Source organism: Mycteria americana, chromosome 3 (genome assembly GCF_035582795.1).
Source record: "Mycteria americana isolate JAX WOST 10 ecotype Jacksonville Zoo and Gardens chromosome 3, USCA_MyAme_1.0, whole genome shotgun sequence".
NCBI lineage: Eukaryota > Metazoa > Chordata > Aves > Ciconiiformes > Ciconiidae > Mycteria > Mycteria americana.
This window is the reverse complement of record NC_134367.1, coordinates 71630522-71658315: the sequence shown is the minus strand read 5'-3', so window position 1 is coordinate 71658315 and position 27794 is coordinate 71630522. Positions and strand designations below refer to the sequence as shown.

The window sequence follows — 27794 nt, the reverse complement described above, 5'->3', positions numbered from 1 at the left end:
GCGTCGAGAGTTTTTTTGAAGAATGTGATTTACAAGTGTCTGCAAGAGAATGACTGGCTTCATGTCTGCTGATGAAGCTGGAGTAACGGACTGCTAAATAAGGTTGGGGAGGTGAAATAGCAGGCTTCTACCCTTACCTCGCCAAGCTGAGCTCAGAACGGTAAAGCCATAGCACTAAATACTAAATGTGCAGCTCTCTAGAGAAGGTGTTATTGAGGAAATTACAGACTCATGCTAGGAGTCTTACTGTAAATTTTGCAACTCTCAGGCTACCCGAGTCATTGAAATTACATCTAGTAAGGAAGCCTTTTCTTCTGTCCTCTATCGGAATGGTGTTTTGTGGAAGCTTAAGACACAGGGTGAGATTTAGTCCAGCACCTTAGCTACCTGACTGGTACCTATCTGTTAGATGCTTTAGTGAGGCAGTCTTCCTGAAGTAAGTGCCTAAGGTCTGTATCTGGTCAGTGGAGAGAGGAAGGTCCTATAGAAGATCTCCAGAGGGATATATCATCTGCCTCTGCAGTAAGTGGACAAGCTTTTCCTGTTGGGAATTTCAGAAGCACTTTATTTTCTCCACTGAGGAGGACTGCTTCCTTCACTACTGATGCTCAGGCACCAGTTCAGGGCTTAAGCTAGTTGGGCAACATCCTGACCATACCTATTACAACAAAATGGCCAACTTAAGGAGCCTGTGTATCTCCATCTTTTCCAATCTGAGCAAACCTTGGTAATCAGCCCTACTTTGTCCTTGTAAACTGAGCAGTTTACTGTCCTGACAATTATCAGTGCCAACAGATGTACCAGCTCTGGCTGGGATGGAGTTAATTTTCTTCATAGCAGTCCATATGGTGCTGTGTTTTGGATTTGTGACCAAAGCAATGTTGATAACACATCAGTATTTTAGCTGTTGCTGAACAGTGCTTGCACAGCGTCAAGGATTTCTCTGTTTCTCACGCTGCCCTGTCAGCGAGCAGGCTGGGGGGGCACAAGAAGCTGGGAGGGAACACGGCTGGGACAGCTGACCCCAGCTGGCCAAAGGGATATTCCATACCATATGGCGTCATGCTCAGCATAGAAACCTGGGGAGGAAGGGGGGATGTTCGGAGTGATGGCGTTTGTCTTCCCAAGTCACCGTTACACGTGACGGAGCCCTGCTTTCCTGGAGATGGCTGAACACCTGCCTGCCCATGGGAAGCAGTGAATGAATGCCTTGTTTTGCTTCACTTGTGCACACAGCTTTGCTTTATCTATTAAACTGTCTTTATCCCAACCCACGAGTTTTGTCACTTTCACCCTTCTGATTCTCTTCCACGTTCTGCTGGGCAGGAGTGAGCGAGTGGCTGTGTGGGGCTGAGCTGCCTACCAGGGTTATGCCACAGCAATGGAGAAGTACTCCCAATATTTGTTACCTTTAAGAAGGAATTATTACAGAAAAAAAAAGGTTGTAATAAGATGTACCGAATAATTTTTTGATCTAACTTTTTGCTGTTAACAAGTCTCTATTAGGCAAGGTACTATTTCCCCAAACAAAGGTGTGAATATTTGCCTATGCTGTTATGCAAACAGAAGACTTAATGCCTATTCTGATTTTAACACAGGGTGGAACAGAAGAAAACAAACATCACATGATTCACAAAAGATATTTTTAGAATTCTAGTGATTTGTTTGGATATATGAACTATTGAACTAACTCTTCAAACAGATAAAGTGAAAGCTTTTTACTAAAAGCTGCACATACCCACCCCCATTTCTATGAATGGTGAGGAAGTTGAAGCACTAGGAGGTTAGTGATGTAAGAGCTGTCCTCAGTCACACAGGCTGGTGGAAAAACAGAAGAAAAGCCTCCTAATCTTGATATTGACAGTGAAAGCATTGTCACCACCATTAATGAATCCAGCAACATTTCCAGACAGGTATCTCTTGAGAAATTCACGTTACTCACAAAGACCTGTCGAACTAGGGAAAGTATGTAATTACATTAGGTCCAGAGAACCTATTACAATTATTGATTAGGCTTTCCTATTACAGAGAACTACCCTAGAGAATTACCTACCTAGAATCCCCTATATAATGAGTCAGTGACTAGAAAAGTTTGTTAATTTTTTTTTAAATTATTTTTGCAGTTTTTTAGGGTACACAGCTGAGGCAAGAACAGTAATCTGTACTCTACCTGGACAGTTCAAATTTACCAAAACAACTTTGGCACCAGGACCAATTACTTCATTTTAACTGAGATTCTGAAACATTTCATATTGCCTTTTTCAAAGTTTTGTCCCATCTCTCCTCTAATGGAGTTTCCACTATGGAATCACAGACGATAGAGCTGGAAAAGACTTATTACATCATCTGTTCTACCTTTTTGATTTTAGAAAATGCAAGTGATGTCACTATCCCCTTTGACCCATTCTTTGACTTAATCCTGAAAACTAGCTTAAATTGACAGGATTTCTCCATGCTCAGTCTAATCTACTTTACAAAAAAAACCCCCTCAATCCCTGAAAAACCCTGAAAGATAGGATATTAACAGCAAAAACAATTACCAAACCAGCTGAAAGGACATCCTACTTTTTAAAGCAATAATTGCTCTAATTTAGATTTAATATGCATAAGTTGTTCAAATATATAATGGTATTGCATTCTAAGGAGTGGAGGCACTCCAAGGGTCACAAAGCTCATAAAAGCTTCAAAACAGAGTATAGTTGTCAAATAAGACCTCTTGAGCTATAGCATGCTTAAAAAATAAAATCAGTTGTCTTTAAGTTTTAGAAATTAGACTGATACTTTTATGGCCATTCACGTTCCAGCGTGCAAGGCAAAAGCCAACCCTAGCTGTACATGCACAATGATGGGCTTTATTTCCTTTCAGTAAAGAGATGTTGTAGTCATGGTGGATAAACATCCACCACAGTCTATGAAAACATCATCTCAGGGGTTGTTAAAAGGCAAGCAGAGTGCTAGGAATTAATAATAAAAAACCAAGAGCAAACACAAAACATGGTGGACCCATGTCTTGACTACTGCAACAGACCTAGTCACACATCTCAGACAGGAGGTAGTAGAATAGGAAATACATAGAGAGACACGAGGTAGGTGGAGAGACAGAAGAGAGATAAGGATAAACCATGGTCTGGGTCAGTTTCTGTACCACAGAGATTAAAATAGAGAAGACTGTGGAAGAAAAGACAGCTGAAGGGGGATATGAGAGAGCTCTATAAAATCTTGATCATCCTGGGAACAATTATTCACTGTTCTTCACAATCATAAGAACAAGGAGGCATCAAATGAAATTAACATCTAGTAGGTTAAAACAAATAAAAGGGAGTAATAGTTCACAGAGTGCACAGGTCCGTTGTAGAATTTATTGCTAGGGGAAACTGTGGATGCCAAAAGTTTAGATGAGTTCAGGAAGTCGCTTCAGAAAATGGTTTGACAAATTAATGAAAGAAAATTCCATCAAGGGCTATAAAACACACAAAAATAACCTCTGGGCCAGGAAGTCCCTAAGTTGCAGGCTGCCAGAAGTTGTGAGGAGTTTTGCTGTGGGTAGGTCGAGGAGGTGCATGTCCACTTGTTTTATCCTTTCCTTGTGGCATCCGCTACAGGTCACTTCCTGAAATAGGATACTGAGCTAAATGAACCTCTGGTCTGTAACAGTCTAGCTGATCTTACATTGTGCCCTTGTCACAAAGCAGAGATAACAGTGGCAAAACATCCTCCCTTTTCTTCCCATTTAATACACTTCCACCTCTTTGCTGCATGGATTGAACACGTTGCAAAGTTACTTCGTAAAAGCATGAGCTCTCACTCATCCTTGCTCCAAACATCCTCTGCCTCCAGGTGAAGCTGGAAGTAACGGCCAAGGCAGGTCCACCCTGGTACTGCCTCCAGGATGCGGCATCTTGGAAAAGGTGTCGCATTTGATGCCTGGTGCATACATGCTGGTATGTATTTTTAAATATATTGGGGCAAATAGCCTCAGATTTTAGATTGGGGCCAGATGGCTGATTCAAGTCAAACTAACACAGATACACAGAGGAATGGTCACTCCAAAAAGACTGAACTGTGTATGTAATAGGATGCACAGGCTCCGAACAGTACTGCATGTCAATTACTTTATATTTCAACACTAACTCTGTTCATGAAAATAAGAAATAAAGACCTGATGCATCTCAAGACACTGCGAATTTAAAGCTATTTCTGAAACTGGCTTTAATTCTTTGACGTTCCAAGTGAACTCTTGGTTTAGGAAGAGACAAGCAGCCACAATTTTTGAGCCTTTTTTCCACTAAAATTACACCACACCAGTTAAAAGATGAAGTGGAATTTAAGGTTTGTGTTTTCAGATTTACAGAAGATATATTATTCAACGACTAAGTAGTAAAACAGGTCACCATATATTCACGTTTATGACCATCTCCCTTTTACCCTCCTGAATGCAGAGAACTACAATATCAAAAGTACAAGCAGAAGAAAAAATGTTTTGAATGCAAATTATAAAATGTTCAGTATCAAGTCTCTCATTCACACATACTAGTTTTACAACTGAAATTTCCTCATTTAGTTATGCTTTAAGTAGGGTAAATATAGCTTGAATTTACTATTCTCTCCTCTTCCCCCTCACAAGATGTCCAACCAAATCAGGGACTTGTTTAATCAAATTTTTAAGTAAGTGAAATGTTAAATTGTGCCTTTTGGCAGCAATCCTCTCCCAGAAGTCTGCATGTTCCCAGTGCTTGGCACTCTCCATTCTCATCGTTTACCTGTGGTGGATATGGAACCAAATATACTACAGGACATACCATGAACAGCTGCAGCAACAGCACCAACAAAAGCAACATGTGTTGTTGGGCCTTTGGTTTCCAGGTGCTTGAGACACAGCTGATGTTCCTTCATTTTGTGACTGCTGCCTCTTTCTCATGTCAGCTACTTCAGTGCCCAAGTGGCTATAAGAACACAGACATAAGAGATGTACAGAATTACTATAGACCGTCATAAAGTACATTCACATTTCTACAGCAATCTCTGATTCTACTGATTCTCACAGCTCGTGGCAACAAAAGCACGTGGACATCAACTGTGCTGGCCAAGTAATAGTTCTATTGTGATAACAGCAGTTTGCAGAAGACCACATTTTAGTGACACGCTTATGCTACCGTGCCGTTGAATCACATCTATTCTCATCGCTTTGGCCGGACTAAAAGGACTGTTTATTACCCTTTTGAACAGCAAGCTACACAGCTTGTGTAGCACTTGGTAGAGACTGAGTTGTTCCTTACCATATGACTATCACAGCTCTTTCCATTGTACTAAAAATAGAGCGGGATGGTTATTCACTTTAAACATGAGCTGGAAACTGATCTTTTTTACTTTTTGACTTCTCTGGTCAGTGCTGGACCAATGAAATTGGTATAACTGATATTATATCATGGGCACTAATAGCTGTCTGTTAAGAGCCGAGATTATTATAAGTGTCATAACTGGGAGGTTTGCTACTTAAGAGTTATTCTCTGTAAATAAGATGAATAATAAATATGTATTTCCACAATACTTTTCCAACTTTGGGACTATTTTCTGGTCACAGAAGATTTTCTCTTGCTCATTGCCAGTCTTTCCTAGGTTTTATTAGCATAATCCTAGGCCAAGATATTTTTCTTTCCAGTGACTTGCAACATGCAGCTGGAAGTAATATTCCATGCATTACTTAGTTTTCAAAAGAAGTTAGACCATTTATTGCTAAGTTAGGTTATTTAGGAAGGTTTCGATGTCAGGATTCTTCTAATGGATCACATCTTCTTTGTACAACAACTATAAGTTTCCCAGAGTGGTGGCTATTACAAGCATATATAAATTACAATAAATTTAGTACTTTTGCCTTTGAAAAAGTGCAAAGAGGTCACTGTGGGGAGGAGCCCAGTTTAAAGCAGAAGTGGGTAGAAGATGGCCTGGTGTGAGCAGCATTTGCTGTGCTCCAGACCCCCAGGGCATCCTGCTGCGGCCAGGAGTGCTGGGGAAAGGCAGGCTCAGGTTGATTTGCCACCTGGATACCTCATGCACAGACAACCGAGAGATGCGCTACACCGCCTACAAGCATTCAAGCAGCAGCTGTGAGAGTTCACATTTACATGGCTGCTAAAACTCCTGAAGTTCTTCTTCTGTAATAGTGTCCTTATAGACAGTTTACACACAACAACATGTAGCAAGGATACTAAGCTTCAGAACTCTAACTCATGCTGCAAAACTCAAGGTCGGTGGTTATTTCAGCTTCTTGCATAGCTAACTTTTCCATGTACACTGTCTCTGAATAGAATCAAGCCATTTTTGAAGTGTTTAGTCAAATTAAACAATGAAGAACCATTTAACTACCTGTGGTGAGGGCACCTGCTTATGCTATTGATATTACTTCTTATGGTTTATAGTTGCTGAACTCTTGAAGATTAAAATGACATATTAAAAAAAGCACACCTTTTTTAATCAAATGTAAACGTGTTGTTAACAAGGGATACTTTGACATAATTGAAAAAATGCCCATATTTTTATGATAGATAGGAAGGAAAGGAAAAGTGTTGCAGCATAATAGCTCAGACAGTGAGTGACAGTATGGAGTCACTTCCTCCAGATTACAGTGCTGAACTTCTGCTGACTGTGCACGATGCAGTTAAATTATTTCATAGATAGCTGTGTCATGCTGTGAATGGTACTTGCTTCAGCAAGTGCAATGACTATGGTTAAAGAAATTTAAGCCAGATATTTTCACAGGGTATGTTTGTTTTTTGTAAGTAAGACAGAGATTCTAGAAACATTTGTACAAAAATCACAAAATTTATTCGTTTCAGAAACCGGTGAAATTACCCGTAGGTATTTGTAGGGCTGTAATCCTGGAATAAAAACATCCCATGCATTCCACCTGTGTACCTCAAATTATGTATTTCTTACACAATTTTAGTTATATATAAAAAAAGTACTATGGCTAGAATCTGTTGCACTGTAAATACAAGGGGGGCAGGATGAAGGTTATCCATTCAGACATGATGATGACAGTTGGTGACTTTGCTGTACTTTCACAATAACTTTAACACAGCACAAGCTGCCATGCCACTGAAATAAATGTCTCTCTCCCTTTTCTCCTGCACAGCTCACAGTCACTCATTCCCACACCTGAGCTGTCCCCTGCTCTGTGCTGGCAGCAGCACTTGTGCAGGTACTTGGTGAATTGGATAAAAGAGCAGGCATGATTTAAAATTAATCCAGAGGGGAAAGAAAAAAATAAAATTAGTTTTAACTTGGTTCAAGTCCCAGTCTCGTTCACCTTGGGAAGATATGAGCACTTGGGCAAGGGAGGAAACAGAACAGCATAGCATGAACATCAGACAGGCAAGGGGAGCGTGGGGACCACTTCCTTCAGTCCCTGCTCGCGCTCGCAGGAACTGATGGTGAAACAGATGGGAGTTGCTCAGCTGCAGAAAGGTAAAATCTGCGAGGTAAAATTCCCAACACACGGCGCACGGCATGCCCGGGGGGGCAGAGTCAGAAGTGTGGTTTCACAGGAATGGTCCACATCCTCAGCCCTGCCCAGCAACTTCTACCACTGAAAATTCTCCAGCATTCACCTTCCAGTGTGGACTGCCACGGCCACCTGTTTCGGAGGTTTGCAAGTCTGGCAGTACATGGTAGCAACAGGAGTTGTGAGGAAACATGGGTCTTCATTGTAGAGCATTTCAGGAGGCATGGTTTCCTCCAAGGCTGCTCAGAGCCCACAGGCTAGCCAGTCCTTAGAGTGGGACTGCTTGCTTTGCTGTGCTCTGACTCTGCTCTGGAGTATAGGGAGGGACATGACCCAGCCCTTTCCTGACCATGCATTATTTGCAGGAGGAAGAGGGCAGTCCTTCATTGCAGGTACAGTTACATTTATCTATGTAGGCTGTATTTGAAAGAAGAAAAGAAAAGAAAAAAACCCCAAACGTCCCCAAACCCTGTGTACTTACGTCCAGGGATAGTTTGCATTCTAGTCCTAATACAGTATGTTTGGCTACTTGAGGCCAAAGCATTAATTATGATGCTAGGGGAGTGCTGCAAGGGGTTATATTTTGAAATGGGTTGATCACATGGATACTGTGTAGTGGGACTATCCTTATCTTCAGTTATAATGGGCAAAGATCTTACTGGCACAGTGGGACAGAGTTGTATTTAATCCATTTCAGATTCTGTGCCTTCCACAGCTGATGTTGGTGTTCACTCTGCACCTTGCTGTATCTGAAAATGCAAACTGTTATTTAGCTTCGTGTGACTGGCATGCTGATCAACAAAAGCGCAAGGCTGAAAATCCAAGCAATGAGACAGTGTTCTGAGTGAATACATAAACAATGTTTGCTCATCTGGCTTAACCACTGGCTGAAGTCAAAGTTATAAGCCCTTTTCTTTTGCAAGTGTTACATTCTCTTGGAGACCTTCTAAGCTGAAGTCAATAAGAAATAAGAAAAATCCACCCCGTGATGCAAAACAATAATATGTTTACTGAGGATGAAGTAGGATGGGTGGAAACTTTAGTTTCATGCTTATTTTGGTTGGATTTCATGTTTCATGTTGTATTTGCAAATACCAGATGTCATCTACGCAAAACCGTAATTGATTCCATTAGATTATTTAGGATGCAGAAGCAGAAATATCTTAATTCTTGGCTAAATTTAGAGACTGACTATAGACAGAGGGTTTATATTTGGTGCCTTGGTCCAAGGCATGAAAAAGAAACTTTGAATCTTTAATTCAGCAAGTCAGTCTGATGAGATAAATTATTTTTCTGTAATTAAGTGTGAAAGTTAGTACGTAACTGTGAAGGAGTAGAATATTGTGAACTGATATTGAGCAGACCTTCTAGGATAGTGGTGCAAATTGCACATACTGTCTCCAAGATCTCAGTTTGCCTTTTAGCTTTTTCAACATTTTCATGCTTCCTGAGACCCTCTAGCTTGGCAAAAATACTGTGTGCTGAAGGTGGGCCTTTGCCCGATAGAAATACTATTTCTCCTTGATACTCTATATGATCTCTCAGACCATCACAACACAGGTATAAGCTTCTTCTGCCAGTTTTGCATCTGGTTCTTTGCCTCCATTTGGTGGCATGGTTTACTAACAGTGTTATGATTTCCATTTGTGCTGATAGGAAATAGGAATAGTATTCTATTTTGCTTGACTGACTCATTCTCTTGGGGGTGGGTAGGTGTTATGGCCCTCTGAGCAATCCCATAATCACGAAGGATTTCATTTTGCAGAACAGCTGCTGTCCCTACTCTGCAGCCGAGGAAAGGAACCCAAGGGTACAGCAACTGTTTATTATACAAGTTACGAGACAGGTAGTTCATATAAGCTGCAGAGCAAGAAAGTCTGTACAACCCTGTGTGTATCTTCAATCTTGCAGTGCTAGAGGAATATGAAAACTAAAAAACCCTTAGAAATTTGGAGTAAGGCTTCCTGTCAGTTGTGGAACCGATGGCACAAGGATCTATTTCTATGTTTAGACAGTGTAATTACCACTCATTCCACCGGGTACTCAGGGGTAATTATTACAGAAATCCCCTTGTGCACAGAGCAGCATCTTGGGAAGAGAGCTCAAAAAGGAGTAAGTGATGGAAGAATCATTTGGTTTATTACATTTATACCTGGGCAGCCCTATTGAATACTGACTACAGTCATTTTAAATTCCACAGAGTGCCTCTAGAAGATGAAAAGAAGGTAATTTCTGAGCAGTTGCACCTCCGTGACTCTCCACCTCCTGCAGGACTTGTGCTAAGGTTTTACAGTGTTTACCCCAGAAATTCCCAAGGTGTTGGACATGGCACAAAAAACAGGCTGCATCATTTCAGTGGCTCTATTGATGTCTATCCTCTGATGAAGCAAGAGCAACCTTTTTCTTTTCCTCTTTATTTTTTCCATGGCCTCAAAAGCCCATCATTAGTGCCCCGCAAATTATCTGAACTTTTGGCACTGTCCCATCCAGCCCCCTTTACTCATTTTGGAGCTTCCCCCTGCACACGACCTTCCTGTAAGCATTTCTGTTCCCCTCTCAGGATCGAGAAGGCATTCCCTGGAGAAGCTCATGTGCTAGGAAGTCATAGAAACATCTTGAAACTCCATTAGGGATTGAGAAATTTTTATCGTATCTTCTGGAACCATTCCCTAATGGCTGTTTTGAAAGAGACGTATCATGTAAGGGTGCAGATAAACACACACCATCGTTTTATACAGCAGGCAAGGGGCATTATGTCTTTTGTTGTAGGTAGGACACATAATGGCTTAGCTTTCAGGACAGAATTGGAGCAGAATCAGCTAGAGCAATCTGTCTTTTTTCAAACTTCTGCAATAGGCAGGAAAGATCACCTTGCATCAGAAAGGAGCAGTCAATGACTTAAGAATATTGAGGGTGATTTACTCTGCAGGCAAGAAACTTAGCCCTTAAAATACGTTTTTTTCTGGTGATCTATCACATCAGCTCTTCTGCATTGCTTTGCTTCCTTAACTTTGCCAATAAAGGACCAAAACCTCAACTGTGTAGCTTACATAAATTCAGACCTTATACCAGTTTATACCAGCCCCAGATGTGACTCTAGTGATCTCTTAACCATACTTCATGTTTTCACTGTCTTAACTGGTATTCACTTGGCACATGGATTCCTAACAAGAATTGGTTTTAAGTTTAGGGATGTTGAAAGCCTTCAAGCCCTAAGCATTAAGGTAAACACTGCCCATTTAAGACCTCATTCAGGATTCATTGTAAGAAATAAATGTACACTGAGGAAGGCTTTGTATACAGTGGATTCAAGACTCCCAACTATCATTTTAGATTTTTCCACATATTTGGAAATTCTCCACATTTATAAGAACAGAGTAACATTAACACTTCCTTGATTTTTTTAACTAGTTGTTTGGGGACAGTTAGTGTGATCTTTACAGGATTTTGAGTGGTTGCTTGGGTTTTATTTTCCTAAAACAGTCAGTGGGAGACGTGACAGAGATATCCCTGGAATACTATTTTTTTCAGAGGAGTTAGGTGCCTTACTGAATTTTAATATAGAAGACATCTTTTTAACTCCAAACACTAAGCAAAAACCCTCAGAGAATGCCATAATATGCTACTTCTAATGATCTGTGATATGCTATCTGTTTTAAAGCCATAGTTTTTTTAAGGACAGACTACTAGCGTACCGGAACAATGCAACACAGATTGGATGCACCTGCCAGTTAAATAATCTCACAGATGCATGTGCTGCTCTTGCAATGCAAAGACAGCCCTAACACAACACCGATCTTTTATTTGTGCTGTCTTCATTCATCTAGAGGAGTGTCTTGAGGGTACCACAAGCTAAATGAAGACCAAGAGATTTTATCAGATGTCTGTGAGCTATAAAGATTTCCATACATGGCTCACAATGCTGAGTGAGTAGTGAAATCAAGACAGCAGAGCCATGGGCACCCTTTTAAGTGCTGCTGACCACTTACGCAGTCTTCATAGAGCAACGGCATTCATACTAGTCACTCTGCCCAAGAGAAACCTTGACACGGGTACGTCCTCTCTTTTGCCACTGAGTCCTGAAAGCCATTCAGTATTTCACAAATAAATTCATGTAAAGTAATAGAGAAGAATAAGTCTACTAGAAGAAGAAGTGTAATTGAGTTACCTTGGGCTCCATTTACTTATTTCAATGTATCTGTAGTCTATTACAGAACAATTAGAAGCTATTGGCAACAATGGAACCTTAATTGCATCTCAATTGATTTAAATATAGCCTACATGGAAAATTTCAATTAGTATGCAGCAGTATGGAAAGACTGAAATGTTTGCATTTTTAAGAATTTGGTTTTGGAAGGAAAGATCAATGCAAAAGGCAATTTCTAAAAACTATTCTGGTTAACAGTAGTCATGTCAGAATTTGAATTATAACTCCAAATTTTAACAGATTTGCTTTTCTGGATTCTTCAAAAACTATATTTTGCACCACGCCTAAGTTCTAAAAACTTGTGAGGAGTAAGAAGGTCTGAATCAAACCAGAAGTTGACCCGTGCATTTGTAACTAGACCTTTATATTGCATACATACCCTATCTTGATGAGCCATACAGGCCAGTGCACAGATTCTGTGTTCTATGTTCTATGTTCTGTGTTCTATGTGCTGAGTTCAGCCAATAAAGGGCATGCATATATTATAGCTTTTAATTTTAAAAGCCTGGCTGCCTACATCAAGCTGTATGAACCATTGCTTTTAACTTTGGTGGTCCCATACGGATTACCAAGGTGGCAGAACCATGGAGGGAATTTATTTCTCTTAAGTAACTTGAAGTGCCCAAGACACCCCATGGCCTCCATTCTGTCATACTTCTTGCATAAATGGCAGACCACCTTTTGGTAGTAACTTTTGAAATTGTAGTTTTTGAATACTTTTTGGCTCAGAGAACAGGTTATTGCACCTACTGAATTTTTCTTTTGGGAAACTGAAGACTTAAGTGCCTACAGCAAAACATCTTGCTCTTCTATTAGTTACTGCAACTCAGCAAAGAGTTTCAAGACATGTACGCCTCTACCATATAGACATCTTTCTCCTGTCAGGTCTTCTGCTCTGGAGATGTTTGACTCTTTCTAAAGTCTTTCAGAGCAAGCCCTGAGAAGGTCATAAAGTGGACATTCTGTCCATTGGTGGAATAGGAAGAAAAAGAAATTGTGTGAACACTTGGCAGAAAGTGTTCAGACATTAAGCGTTTTATTAGGATAGAACACTGCTGCGTGAATATTCATTTAAACTGAAACTGTGCAATTCAGCTGAACATTATAAAATCCTTGCCTTGTGTACAGTAATATTCTTTTTATGACTTTGCCAGACAGCTTCTGTGCTCATAAAGGATGTCTGAGATTTCTTTTTATTATTTCATGGTGAACTTAGTATCCTGAGGAAGCCCTGCTTAAATCTCTGCATCATCAAGTAGATATGCATTTGTACTTCTGAATCAGACATTACTGCTCAGTCACAAAACATTAAGCCTGACAGTAATGCATTATTGAAAAGTTTGAGATGCCTGCATGTGGTTTTTAAGGAGCTGTACTAAAATTATGATTAAGAGCACTCTACAGTCTTCAGGAATATTTTATAAAAAGCAAAATGTAAAACTCATCAGGAAACCTTTTATCTTTTTAAAGTGTATTGTTTTTATTTGTATCTGTTTGAGAAACATCCGAGAATCCCTTTTTACACTACATCTATTTACCTACTCGTTGTGGCTAGCATGGCTGCAGCGGACATAGACACATGAAGCCACTACACTTTAGAAAGGTGGAAAGATACTTTCCTCACAGGGGCGAAATACAGGTCTTGACATATTGCTGGAAAAATAAAGAAGTATTTGTTAAAGTCCATGACATTCCCCATAAAGAAGACACTAAGAAGACTCTTGAGAACACAGAGAGCTTTGCTGCATGCATTAGCACTGTAATTTCTAAATAAGTTTCCCTGTGCTCAAAGCCATTTCTCTGTGTAAAAAGCCAATGTCATTTGGGGGTTATGTGAACTGCACAGATTCTGTACAAATTTCAGCGAAATTTAAGAAAAAATTGTAGGGCCAGCACAAGAATTTGTAGCTAACATAGGGTAAAAAGATTTGCAAGTGCAATTCAAGTATCAAACAAGCTTTAATGTTGGTGAAATACTTTTTCTGCATGTAAAACCATTCTGGCAAATTTTCATCTGCAGAAATGGCAGCATTTAATGAAATAAATGCACACAACTTTCATTTATGGTGCACACGCTACTACAGACTGAAAAACAAAGGAAAATTGTTTTAGTGTGGGAACAGCTTTTCTGAAACAACTTTGGCCATGATTCTAGTCTTTGAAGTGACGGAATATACATTCTTCACTGTAAAATGAAGACTTGCATCTTCTACTTCCAAGGCACTTTATTTTTTCAAATTCCTTCTGGAAATAGAAGTAGCAAATTTGGACAGAAGTAGCCTCAAAAAGGCTTCCTTAATATAGGCTTTTCGAAATAACTGGGTTTTTGGTCATCATGCTGATTTTAGTTTCACTGACTGACTTCTGAGGTATCCTCTGATAGGATCTCTGTGTGTTCCAGCACTCCGTTCCTCAGTCACCCTCAAAAGTAAAAAAAAAAAAAGTAGTATAATAAACAAAATCAAGAGATTAGTGTGGCAGGGAGAAGGTATTTGGTTAACATGGTAAAACTGAGAGGGAGAGGAGTGGAAGGTGGCATGAGGTAGAAACAGGCCTAGGGTCTTTTTGGATGGCTTGGAATAGTGGGAGAAGGTTACAAGCTCTACATGCAGGTAGGCTTGATCTAAAAACAAGCTGCTCCCAATAAGAAAGGCAGGGGCAGGGATTGTCCAGGTACCATGCTCTGCTCACATTACAATATCGATGAACTTCATGACCGTAGAACTAAAGGAATATTAACCCTTGACAGACAGTGGTCAGACTGAGCACATACCCATGGGTAATGAATCTCCACTTCCCTCCCACAAGCTATACTACTCCTGTTAAACTTGTAGGAAGCTCCTGATATTTCTGCTCCTCTAGTTAGTGCTAATGCTTGCTGGTCTGAGGAAGGGAGACAAGACCAGCGTCTACTCTGTGCAAGGGACGTGCTCTTTCCCCCCATGCTGGCATTTGGATCAATAGCAGTCAGTTTAAAGCCTTGACTCTCTCTAGTCACTGTGCGGTTGGCGAGGTTCTTGCTTCCACCTTGCTATTTCTCTGCTCATTTACCTTGCTGCTATCTCCAGACAACACATTTATCTTATCACTTCTGACTTCTTCCTTAGCTGTTAACTGAGGGTTTTCAAGAGTTTCCCCGGGATTTGTATGTCAGTGTATGACACTTTCTACTACTACTCCACAGTTGCCTTTGGTTTCCTGTCCTCCACTCTCACCCCAAGTCTGTAGCTGCTTCAAGTGACCTGCAGTCCACGGCAGCTTGGGGCTTTGGTTTCTTGCCTGTGCTGTGGGTAGTCATCTGCTCACCTCCATAACAGGTTCAGATTTGTGGCGCTTTTATTCCTTAGCATTCCTAAAATGATGTCTGTGTCCTGTCAAGCATTTCTCTCTGTGTTTGACTCTAATAGGCAGGTCTTCACCTATCAGTTTGTGCAGGGTTATAATTGGCACCTGATAAGGTACAAGGGATGATTCAGAATGACATAGGAGGGATCCCTTTCCATCCATTCTTTATCCTCTGTCAATCTCTTGGTTATCTTTACTGCTGACAAGATCTTTCTGTTGTTTCATGACTATCAGTAAAGATAATTTGTGCTCACTGGTACCAGGACTGGTGCTATGCCATGGGTGCAGTAATATTGTTGCATATGGTAAGAGCATAAAGCGTCGAGTACTTTGAAAGGAACAAACTTGTAATCATAGTTTTGCCTAAGTATCTTCCAGATTGCCAACTCAGTTTTGGGATGTGGTCTAACAGTCATTCATATAATTAAAAGCAAACAGGCTTGTTCTTGACTTCTTCCAGGTTTGCCTGCAATTTCCTTAGTACGTCTTTCTATGTAATTGCTATGTTTTTATCAGCGCTATACAGATTATTAATTTTCACTTTAGGCAGATATACTAATTATTCCCTGGATGGTTCTGCTGCCATGAGCATTTTAGACTGTAGCTTTAGGATGAAATCTACCATCCCCACCCAAATCTCTGCTACAAATTGTAATCAAATGTTCCCCAAGTTGTTTGTTTTTAAATTACGGAATCTTGAGCAATTTCCAAAATTACCACGGTTCTCGTAAGTTCTTATGCCAGTCTTCTTGTCGTGTAAGTCTGCTCCCTCTGTGCTCCTAGATGTTAGGTAAAAAAAAAACAGTAAGACAAAATAAACCTCTTCCTTTTTTTTTTCTGTTACTCAGTATCTGCTGTTTCTGTGTTTCAGGCACTATTCTTGACATCGATGCCTTAGTCTCTTTCCATCTCCCCTTTCTCCTCCCCACATCATAACAAAGCTTTGCCTTCATTTCCTCATCTCTTTTTACAGAAGCAGCTATTGTTCCCATGCTCGGAGAAGGTTTGTTGTCTGAAGTCCCGATTTCCACTGGTCTGACTCTTTCACCGTACTTGCTTGTTCTGCGTTAGATGCTGCTTTGTCCACCTGTTGATCACACGTCCCGTGCAGCGACTCTCACTTTTCCCTCTGCTGCTACCAAGCTTCATGTCCTTCACACTGTGGCACATGAGAGGGTTCCCCACTTATAAAATGAACGTGGCCCTCTTCTTTAGTAGCAGGATGGTCTGTGGAGGTGCTGCAGCGAGCACTGTGGCCACATGCTTCCGCAAGGCCTTGTCACATCCCTGTAACTGGTGCTCTCCCCTGCCCAGGCTCTGTGTCCCTCACTGCTGGTTTTGAGACCTGGCTGGGGCTTCACCAGTGCAGAGAGAGGTGGGAGCCACTGGTCACAGCCACAAGCACAGGACAGTCATTGGGAGGAGCTATCAAGGGCTCTTTTATCCCTTTCTGCTATTCAGCAAGTTACTGGGAAAAACAGGCATGAAATAAAAAGGGCAGCTGACAACAGTGGGAAAATGGGAAGACAACAAACAAATATGGAAGACAGAAGACATGGATTTACCTGACTAAATCTTGGGTGAGAACCATTTTGGAGCAAGAAATTAGAGTGGGTGTCAGAGAGGTGGCAAGCTATGTGGCTGGAAAAGCTTCAAAATTTTAATGGGAGGCTTCTTTGGGATAGAGAAGAATAGACACACAGCTTTCAGTTTCTGGGTGCCTTGAACTATATACATATATATGTTAACAAAATAAACATTTCAGCAACAACATTTATTTTGGTCAAAAATATAAAAATTCTACCTAGATCTCATGGAAAAGTCAAGGCACACCCCATGCCGAACACATCTCTGGGCAGTGGGAGCCACTGGTCCAGACCCTGAAGCTCTTTTCTTCTAAGATTCCCTGACAGCAGAAAAAAGCATCACAGAGTTTTTAAAAATGATGACACTGTGCTCTTCGAGCTTTGATTTGCATTCCCCTGCAACAAGCCAGTGCAGTGGTACAGGATGCACTCAGCCGACAGCAGAGTGACAGACTTTCATGGGACCATCTGCCTCCTCCTGATTTGCACCAGTGTCTTAGCTCCGCTCCCTTTCCATGGCCCCCTTTCCTTCCCGCTCCTGAGGTCACTGGCCTTCCCTGGCCGAGATGTCTCTCAGCTCTGCCGTGAAACCGATGACCTGCAGAGCAATACGGCAGGCAGATTTGTGTCTAATGCTGCTGCAGCAAGACTCGCTACAACTCATCTGTCAAAGCCACTAGGCAGCACAGGAAATAAAAAGAGATTGATGGAGAAAAAGAACAATCAGACTTCCAGGTTAAATCCCCTTGCCATTACAAGAGCTTTCTAGAACTTACTCACTGTCTTTTCAGTGAGAGAAAGCAGGTTTTCTTTCCTTTCCCTTGCCCTTGTTTTATCGGTTCCCTTGCTGGAAGGATTGCCATGTAGAAAGCTGCAGCCTCCTTTGTGTACCTCATCACTCGAGCATCTGCCTCAGCCGCCTGAATCCTCAGTAGCCTCTTGTTTGTAAGCTTGCCTGGAAAAACGGGTTTCTCCAGAGCTACTCACAGGTCACTTTCCGACGACCACAAATTTATGTGGCTGCTGGTACTTTATAACATCAGGTAGTGGACACTTGTAGCGCAGTCTCTCTCCCCTAAACATAGAGGTATGATGCAAGTGTGCAGCAAAAGCAAGCCATAAATGTCTAAATTATACAGAAAACACCTAACAGTCAAAGTGGTATCTATAAATTCATAGAGATTACCAAAATACCACACTGAGGCAGAGGGCTCAGATGTTTTGAAACTAGTGTGAGGAGTCCCTAGAGCTAGTTAGCATGTTGTGTGTTGGAAGGGATGTATGAAGGTTCAGAGAAAGAAAATAAAACCAATTATGATTTCTTCTCCTCTCCTTTCTCCTCCCATGGTCATTTTTTAATGTGTCAGTTTTAAAAATACAGATTTCCAACCATCCCAGTAAACAAATTTTTATAGCAAGCTGTGCATGTATTTTTCGTATTCACCAACAGAAAAGAAGAAATTGTGTCTTCCTGCAGAATCCGACAGCTATTGCACTATGGAAAACTTACATATTAAAAAACAATACAGCAGGTTTTCTTCCTTTTTTTCTTTTTACCCCTATCAAGCATGTGAGTTAACTCTTTTAGCATTTCTACAAATGCTAAATACAAATTTGCATAGAAAGAATCCACCATTTTTCCTCCTGGGAAAGGATATTTTACTTTGGAGGACAGGCACCAATAGTAGGTAATATTCCAGAAGTTAATTTGTTCCCCCCTTTCTTTGTATGATGGTGTACTTGAAGCAGTATGTCCTTAGGGAAGGCTATGGTGCTATTGCATTTTTTTCAAAGCTTAAGAAGAGAAAAAGAACTGCAAATCATTTGCTGCCCAGAAAAGAGCAAAATATATCCAAACACAGAGAAACCTTTTGAAGACCACTTATAAGTGAATTACAAAAAAGTCTTACATAAAAGGTCTATTTTTAACACCTCATTTTTATAAAGTTTAAAGTATGGAACTTGAAACTACTCTCCCATAATATAAATTTCATGATTTTTCATAATCCAAGTCTATTTATTGTACCAATATTAAAAAATCTACTGCTAAGACACAAGGGACTGAAAACATGCTGTGAAAACTTGAAACCTTTGAAATCTCTGGAAACATGCAAATTCCGGTATGAAAGTGTCGCATCTAGTCAGATCTGTACATTTACAAGCTCTCTACTCTTATGCTGAGCATTAGCATAGATTTACAATCACCAGCTATGTTCCTGTACAGCAAGGCATTAAAGTAGCTCTTCCACTTCAGTATGCAGTGGGGTAGAGTGAACCAATTTAATTTAGATAAATAGATCCCTGAAGATCAGCAGACAAGACCTCTTGGAACACTGTCTTCACAGATTACTGAGTGAAGCTTGATGTGAATGTCTCGTCTATCACCCCTCTTCCTATAAAAGCTCTGCTCACTGGCAGTGCAGCCTGTCTGATGTCCTTGTTTACTGCCACACAGACTATAGGCTCCATGGGGGAAGCTCATCAGCATCCTTTTATCCAGTATTTCATAATGTTAAAAAAAATTAGAGAGCTTTGCATAAAGAGCTATATTTCCTCTAGCCAGTGAAATATACTTAAGTAGTTTTCTTGCTGAATTTTAGAAAAATTATGTCTATAATGATAAGAGGACAAGGTAATGTTTTAATTTAAAAGAACTGTACAAGAGCTCTGGGCAGCCTGTCGACTGTATGTTAAGGGAGAACATTAAGTGGATTAAAAAGAACTATGGGCATGGCACAGCTGGCCCAGCCAGCTATCCGCAGCTCCACCTTCCCCACAATCTGCCCTCTCCTAGCCATTCATCTGTATTGCGACTTGGGCATTGACTTCTGTCCCAAACTCTCTTTGAAAGCAGGACGTTGCTGTGAGATCTGTAAGAGGATGGGAATGAGGGAAGCTTGGGAACAAGCTTGGATTAAAGGCCAAATTGTACCGAGACCTCACACACTGATTCTCTCTGAGGACCTTCTCGGTGAGCTGTCACAGCAACTCTTCCAGCAGCAGGGGTTTACAGGAAGTCTGTGTTGGCCAGTAAAGGTTAAGCTTGCAGATCACATCTTCCCTCCGCAAGAGCTTTAGTAGGACCTCTTTCCTTCACTTGGCTGCTGGGGTTTTCTCCATGCACTTGGGTTAATTTTCTGTCTTTGAGATTGTCTTTGAAAGTTTGACCTGTTGTCTGGTTGAAATTGGATGATGTACATGAAGTTAGTGGAGAGGGACAGAGAGGCAGAGACAGCAAGGTCTCACAAGCATCATCAGCTTAGGAAATCGAAATGAAAAGTCAGAAACCAGATGAATGTGAAGAGCTTTGAGCAGTCTGGTCTGGAATACCCCACCCCTGAATAATAAATTCCCATTCATCCAGCCAGAGCTGTGATCCAGGAGCTATCTTCAGTCATTGAGGCAAAGGGTGAAGGGTGTTGTTGGGGAAGGATGTGGAAGGAGAAGAGTGGTGCTTGCTGTCTAGCCCAGCTATATTGAGTAAAGCAGAGCCAGACCCCACTGTGGTTTTATTTTGTGTATCGGGAGTATTTAGGCTATATCCATCCCACCAACTGTGCAGCTTCATCACATGCTTTGGGGAGGGGAAAAAAGTTATGCAATAAAACCAGAAAATATGATTGAAGCTACCAAGCTTTGCAGCAGGCTAAGGAGGAGGTTTAATATTAGAAACTACTTCAGTCTCTTTTTTAAAAAGGCAACAATTAGAAAGAAGGTTTCTTTAGACTTCTTTCTTTTAGTCCCATAAGACATCAAAATTCAAAATATTGCAGCTGAAGGGCCTTATCTAGCTCCCATTTCAGGTCAAAATTTTTCTGTCCTGTTTTTATTTGCCTCAGTTAATTCTACTGGGGCAAAGGGTGGAGTATGTCATGCTATAATACTTATATGTTATTAGAAGTAAATATTGGATCAGTTAGTTTAAAATCTCTACACTAGTTATTTATAGTATCTTTTCTTCCAAAACCCTTTACAATAAAAGAATAATGAAGCCTTTTTGAGTGAGTAAGCTGGAAATTAGGGCATAATGCTAGCAGCAAGCAGAGCTTGTTATGGACCAAGACATATCTTTCCTCTTATGAAAAATACAACATGTTCTTTATGACAGGACTTTCAAAAACATCCAGTGGTTGTAATATGCTTCATCCACTGAACCAACTCTTAAAAACTTCTCTAATTTGAAGCAAAGTGAAGATGAAGCTCTCACCCTGAAGAAGATGAACATTTTTACTCTTAAAACCTTCTTAGGTAGAAAAGATTTTGGGGACAGAATCTTTAAAAAAATGCATAAATCACAGAAAACTGCATGGAATTAATTTTATTTATTGCAAACCTATCTGTGTTTTAAGTATTAGACATAAGGTTGCTTCATATGGGTGGTTTCTAAGGTTGCATGATGTGCATCAGAGATTCCTCTGACATTCTAGCTCTTTCACAAAGCAAAAAACATTACACTTGCTACAGCTAAATAAATCCTTATCCTTTGAGGCAAGAGATGAATATTTAACACAACTGTGCGGCCTCAGAGATCTACTATATGTCTTTCCTTGTTGATACCTGAATGGTGGCCAGCTAAGTGCAATGATAAATAAGAACAGAGGCTTCACAGAGGGACATTAAACACAATATTTCTCAGTAAGAGACCACTGCTTTGTTTCAAGAGCTGTCAAACTAAATGATGCTTTCATGTTATGTTTTATATTTGACTCATGCCTCTTGCAAAGTTCTGGCACATTCAGTGAGTGCACAACTGAAAAAGCAAAACTCAGCATTTCTTCCCAGCACACTTGACACAAGTCAGCATGCCTAACGCCAGTCTGCCAATCCTTGCTAGTTCTAATAAACATCTCTTGAAGCGGCTTCATTCCACATTACAGACAAGAAGAATAAAAAAAATCCCAGTAGAGTTACTTAGTTATGCTTGGAGACAGCTGATGGAGAAGATTTGCCCTGTGCTGCACAGAGGAGCTCACAGATGTGGAGCAGATGAGGCTGATGTGGCATGCACCCGCGGCACCTGCAGAGCACGTGGGGGCAGAGGTCTCCTGACTACCATTCCACTGGAGGCCACCTGAAGCCTCTTCTGAAGGGAGGACAGCTTACAGAGAAGAAGGAAGGCTATAAAAGATATTAGCCCTAACAGGAATACTTTTCCCCAGCAGCACTGCTCGCATTATCTTTTCCGTTTGTTATTTAGCTGTCCTCTCGTGGGGGAAAAGTCACCTTGAAACCCCTATTCCTGGTTACCTGTTACTATGTGTTGCTTTTCTTTCTGAGATACTGTCAGCACTTCCAGCACTATACTAACTTGTGCCTCAGCGTTCAACATTAGATAACCGCGCATTCCATATATTTGCAGTTAATAATCCAGTCATCTGTTATTCCAGGGCTGTCTCGGACTGTTAGGGAGCATTCTTCTGTTCATCGACTTTCCTGAGGTTTGCAGGGTCTTCCTAAGGGCATATTCCAACTCCGTTCCTTCAGTTTTTCCACACTGGGCAGCCATACTTGTGTTGTTCGCAGGGTGCTGCCTACGGTGAACTTTGAGTTCTGAATGCTGTTCTATTTCAGGTCTAATTTTAAATGTGGTTTATGTTTATCCTCATTTTCCACAGTATCAAAGTCCTGTTTATAATTCAAAACTTCAGGCAGGGGCACTTCCTTTGCCCATCAATAAACATATTGCTAAGAGTTAATTCCGGATCTTTCAGTATGCCAAGGGCTTTACCTCAAATTGCAGTCCTAGTCTGGTTTTGAATCTGAACTCACCTTCCCAAAATCACCTTTGAAAGCGAGACCAGTCATTAATTCCATTTTTACTTGCATGTAATGTCTTGTTAAAAACCACGTTGTTTCTGGGGCTCATTTTTGTTCATTGCTCATATTTTGAACATAGCCTGGTGGTTAACCATCCCTACTTCAGTTAGCAAAAATAACGAAAAATAAGATTCTTCGGTACCATCTACTTTCAGAAACATGAATGCTTCTGCCCGTCTTCTTTTTCGGGTAGCACTGACTCCTGCCAAAACGAAGGAATGCCTGAAACTTCTCCATTAGCCTTCCCCATTTCCAGAGTTTCAGCTCTCAGTGCAGGATGATCTGCTCCTTTCTTCCCCTAAAGCTGGGGTAACAGTTTCCATTACTACTTTGGCTGCTCTGAACCGATGCCTGGCTGCGGTCCGCATCCCTCGCGAGGCCCTTGCGTGACCTCCCTCCCCCAAGCTGAATGCACGGCTCCATCCCTGGCCCCAGCCCTGCTAAGGATGCTGCTGCAGAGGGAACCGCAGGAATGAGGTGCCCCAGTACGGGCTGAGATAAGTCCATAAGCAATTCTTACTGCAGGAGGAACCTGGCAACATGAGGCAGGTTTGTTGTTTCCATTAGTACGTAAATACATCTGCCACCCTTCCCTCCCATGTAAAGGCATGTTGACATGACACACAAGCAGAAAGTGGTTAAAGGCATGTTGCCAGGCAATTTTTTTCAAGTTGATTAATCCTTACAGATAATCTGAATGTAGTTAATGAAAGTGATGAGAAGCTGAAGTCGTGTACTCCATTGATACCATGGGCTCCGACACGAAAGCTAATTCAGCTGAACCAAAAAATGGCTTATGAAAAATTATGCAGGTGCTGTAGCTGGTCACTCTTGTTCAGGCTCTCGTGAAGTCGCCAGGTATCCTACTTGTGATTTATTTATCCATAAACAAAACTTCCAAATAACCTGCTCTATCCTGAAACACTTGTGAATTACTCAATAATATTCACAACTATGATTGCACTTTTTTCCCAGAAAAATAGACTCAAATTAAATGCTGATGATGATAGCAGATAGTAGACAAACCTTTTCAGAGAGATTTTCAAGTTACATAGTTTAAAAAATGCAAAAGATTCTGCAGAAATGAACAGTTGTGTCTTGCTGCAAATTACTGAACAACATTTAATCTGGTTCTGCCAAGGACTAATCAGAGTTTCCCCGTCACTGCTGGAAAATGGCATTTTTGCAACATTACAGGTTTCCAGGGGTGTGGTAGTGGTGGAAAGATTTTGCTGGTTATGTTCTAAGTTTCTGGTTGGGGGAATTTCTCCCCCCCCTTTCAAATTTGTTCAGTTCAACATTAGACTGTTTCTGCCACTGATGCCATGATTCATCACTTTCCCAAATGCTGGGAGCATTCGCTAGATTTATCTCCTATGATGCGCTGTTTTCCCCTCGCTGCCTAAATCCCATGATGTATCCCTGAAGTCCCGTTCCTGGAAGTGCATCATGGGAAACGGTGGGGAGAGAAGATCTCGATGCAATGGAAAGGTGCTATTCTGCAATTAATGCCTGAAATACTGTGATCGGAGTTGTTCAAATGATGCTTTGGTATTTCAAAATCGAAGTTCAGAAGTTTTGCAGAGTTACTTCAATCATTTGAGACGAACACAAATATTTAAATAAGACAGATCTCCATTGGATTGATATTCTCATTTTTGCCCAAGTCACTTTCTGTTTTAGAGCCAGAAGAGGGGCTGAAAAACTCCATTGGCACTTCTATCAGCTTTGTGGTCTTTTCAAATTCAAATTAATCCAGAAGAACAATTTTGCTGGAGTGGGTCCTTTCCTACTCACATCACTTATTATCTTAATCGCCTATATTGAAACTATTATTTGTGTACATGAATCGCCACTTTAGTGACAAAAGGCCAAATTCTGATCTCCTTGTTTAGTGGTAAATGCGACTACTCCACTGACTCTAATGCAGGTGTTCTTCCTTCCCAGAGGTGTCGGTGAGCCTGGGTTTTCTTGCACAAATCAGGAATGCCAGCCACTCTGGCACTTCTAAAGGCTCCTTGTCTTGTGCCTATCTCCTTCTCATTCAGCAGTTCAAGACTGCAGTCTCCATTTCAGTCAGCCTTTTGGTAGGGAATACCAAGCTGGTATTAAGCCCCAGTCTTGGTTCCCAAGAAATCAAGCTGGAGCTCGGTCAAGTAATTTATAGCCACTACACTCCCTGTGTTCTTCCTTCCCTTTCCTACTGGCACATGTACACACAAGATGAAGTAAAGAAGAATTTTAATCAATTTATGGGCGTTACAAGGGATTCCTGTAACAGTGACATTCATGTCTTCTTTCTGTCCTCAAGTCCTCAGGAAAGGAGGGTAGTAACACCCAGTGTGCTCATTTACCTGTCGAGGCTGGGACAGTGATCTGTTGTCCTCTTGGTACGTCTAGGGCTTTAATGTCAGTGAGGCCTCTGCAAAGGAGTCTATTTTTATTGTTAAAAGAAGGCTGAAAGAAGAACTTCTGCCACTACACTAAAAACCTGAGCATATTCTATCTTTTTGTTTTATCGTTCCCTAAAATTCCCACTGAAGACTGGCTGCTTTAGTGAATTAGGTATCTAGGGGATCTCCGTCCATTTTGTCAGTTCTGCTCCAGAATTATATGTGGTGCATTCCCTCTCAAAGGGAGTTTGTTTTCTTCTAAATGAACAATTATTCACCACAGCTTCCAAATATCATTTATTCAAACTCTCTTGAAACATATCGATTAGGATTTTCAAAGTGAGTGATTTGCAGCAGTGAATAAATCCCCCCCGGGGAACAAAGGTGTCTGCTGAAGATGAGACTTGGAGAGTATCCCAATGCATTTTCAAGTGCATGAGGAAAAGATTAATTATATCTGCCCCCAAAATGGCTGTGGCTAGAAAGCTGGAATTGCACAGGGAGACTGTATTCACTATTGTCCTGTTGTGCTCTGGCAGAAAAAAAAAGAGGATTTGATTTGGACGAATAAAAAGGTTTTGAAATCTCTCCAGCATCTCATTTCCTCTCCCTAGGAGTGCAGAAATTCCCACTCATCCTACACGTACCTGACTCTTTTGATACCGCGCTTATCATTGCACTTTTTCCACCTCCATGGGTGCAGCTCCTGCTGCAAGTACCACTGCTGTCTCACTGCACCTTACCCCCTCCTCTGCTAGAGGCAGTTGTGGTGGTAGCAGCCGTAACAAAGGTGGCGGGAGGTGCAGCAGCAGCAGCAAAGAACACCCCCTTTTTTTTTTCCTGGAAAATTTAGCCTAAAAATGTGGAGATGCTTTATAAGCAGGGCTAATTCGTAATTGGCAAAGTAATTATTCCATTAAGGTATTTCAACAGGAACATGAAGCTCTGCAACTGTGTGCAAGAACACAGTTTTCTGTAGCCCTGGAATTAGCAGAACATAAGCTGTTTAGTGGGCATCACCGTCACAAAGGCTATTCCATGGAGTACAGGGAAATCTAGATTTTTCATCAAAATGAGATACTGATGACTCCCACTTCCTGTGAAATTTCAATTTTTTAACCACTGGCACTGTGCATGTTGATATACTACTGCTATGTCCTGCAGAGGACATATTAATAAGTGCAGATGCTGTCCACAGCCAGGGCATGAAGCAATCCCAATTTGGCCATGCTAGTTCCCCTTGCTGTCACAGCAAACAAAATCAGTAACGCTTTCTGCTCACTATGCGATTTTTCTGGGAAAGAAGCTGCCTTATATAACGTCACCTTAATTTTATGCCCTCACTCCCCAGCTTGCCTTTCTTCCTTGGGCTGTGCAAATATCATATTTCTTTTGCACAGTGTCCAACTGCAAGCCAATTCCCATGTCAATCTAGAATAGGCCTGGTCAGGAATTTTTCAATTAAACATTAATTAGAAAAGTCTATGTTTGTCAAAACCGAAACGGACTGCTGAAGCAATTGTTTTTGACAGATGTCCTCTTAAAAAAAAAAATTCTTTTAAAGAAAGTTTGGAAGTTGCCAAAGTATCTCACTGAAGTGGTTTTGGTTTGTTTTATTTTGTTTTGTATTAACGGAGGCCAGTTTTTCATTTAAAGAAACCTTTGGCTTGAAATTAATCAATTTATATTGGGAATTGAAATAAAGGAATTCGAAACCCCCAAAGTTTCAATTAATCCAACCAAACTTCCACATTTTCTATTTAGGAAGGGTTATTATGTTTGAGAGACTTTTTTCACTATTCAGGGCAGGAAGATTTTTGAAAATGTTAGAGATGCTCCTGGGACAGGACAAATCTTTCTGTCTCTGCCTCTAGACTGGAACTGTTCAGGACCCTGTGTCAACGCAGTCCTGGAGACCCCAGCAAGTTAAAAGCAGAATACAATCCTGTTATGATAATATCAATTTCCCACTTGCTTATAAACCACTAATTTTCTAGATTTAAAAGTTGTATTCTCCTCTGGAATCCAATTTATCTTGTTTTCAAGCAGTTGTGCTGAAAAAACCCTGACTGCTTCCACATGAATTGGGAAAACTGCTGTGGTATGACTAAAAATGGGAAAACAATTCAGAGGAGAAATCAGAGCTCAAGTTATAGAATTTGTAAATAGTTGGTTGGGAAAAAACCAAACCAATATTTAGAGAATACATTGAAAGTTCTTCTTGTACCCAAACCATGTTTGCTTGCTTTTTATGATGTGAACAAATACCTTAAATTTGGCTCTAATTAACTGATTGCTACTGATTCCATAGGGTATACCTGGTTATTTTACAGAAGAAAACAGTGTTCCCTCATAGCAAGTTATGTATTTAACTTAAAATAAATACTAACTCGCTTTTTAGGTTGCCAAAGCTTTTCCACTGAGTAAAACAATTACACTTGAATGGCAAATAGTACATACAAAGGCACTGGGTTCTACTCTTTAAAGCAAATACATAGTAGTTAGAAGCAACTTGGTTATTCTAAGTATCTGACAATGAGAAGAAACAAAGAATATTTAGAAAGTTTGACAATTTAATCTCTTCTGTTACAGACATCTAGGCTACCTCTCCTAATTAGCTCATCCCCTTTCGAGTACATCCGTAGACAAGTAGATGATTGAACGAAGGAATGGGATCCTCTGGGCATAATGGGGAAAAAGAGCTAGAGCTTCGCTCAGTCAAGTAGTGTCAAATAGTCAAAGTGTATGGAGAGAATTATAATATTATAATATCTGATATTCTGTTATAATAATTATAGTATCTGAGGCTTAAGGTAATCCTGTGCAAAAAGAAATCTTATATGTGAGAAAAATAAGTTGTCATATAATTACTCCTGCCCGTGCCTACAGAGGTTGAGTGACCACAATCAAGTTTACTGAAGATTATAATAGGGTACTTAGTCCTG

At 40.7% G+C, this 27794-nt stretch overlaps 1 protein-coding gene across 3 annotated transcripts in view; it reads right to left on the bottom strand.

Moving 5' to 3' along the window:
• The window catches only part of RGS17 (regulator of G protein signaling 17), a 71718-nt gene that overhangs the window by 24631 nt on the left and 19293 nt on the right, over positions 1 to 27794 (bottom strand). For all 3 annotated transcript variants that reach the window (XM_075498961.1, XM_075498963.1, XM_075498962.1), the window contains exon 2: positions 4800 to 4943. In XM_075498961.1, coding sequence (XP_075355076.1) covers positions 4800 to 4918 — 119 coding nt within the window. In that variant the 5' untranslated portion in view covers positions 4919 to 4943. The remainder of the gene's footprint in view (positions 1 to 4799; positions 4944 to 27794) is intronic.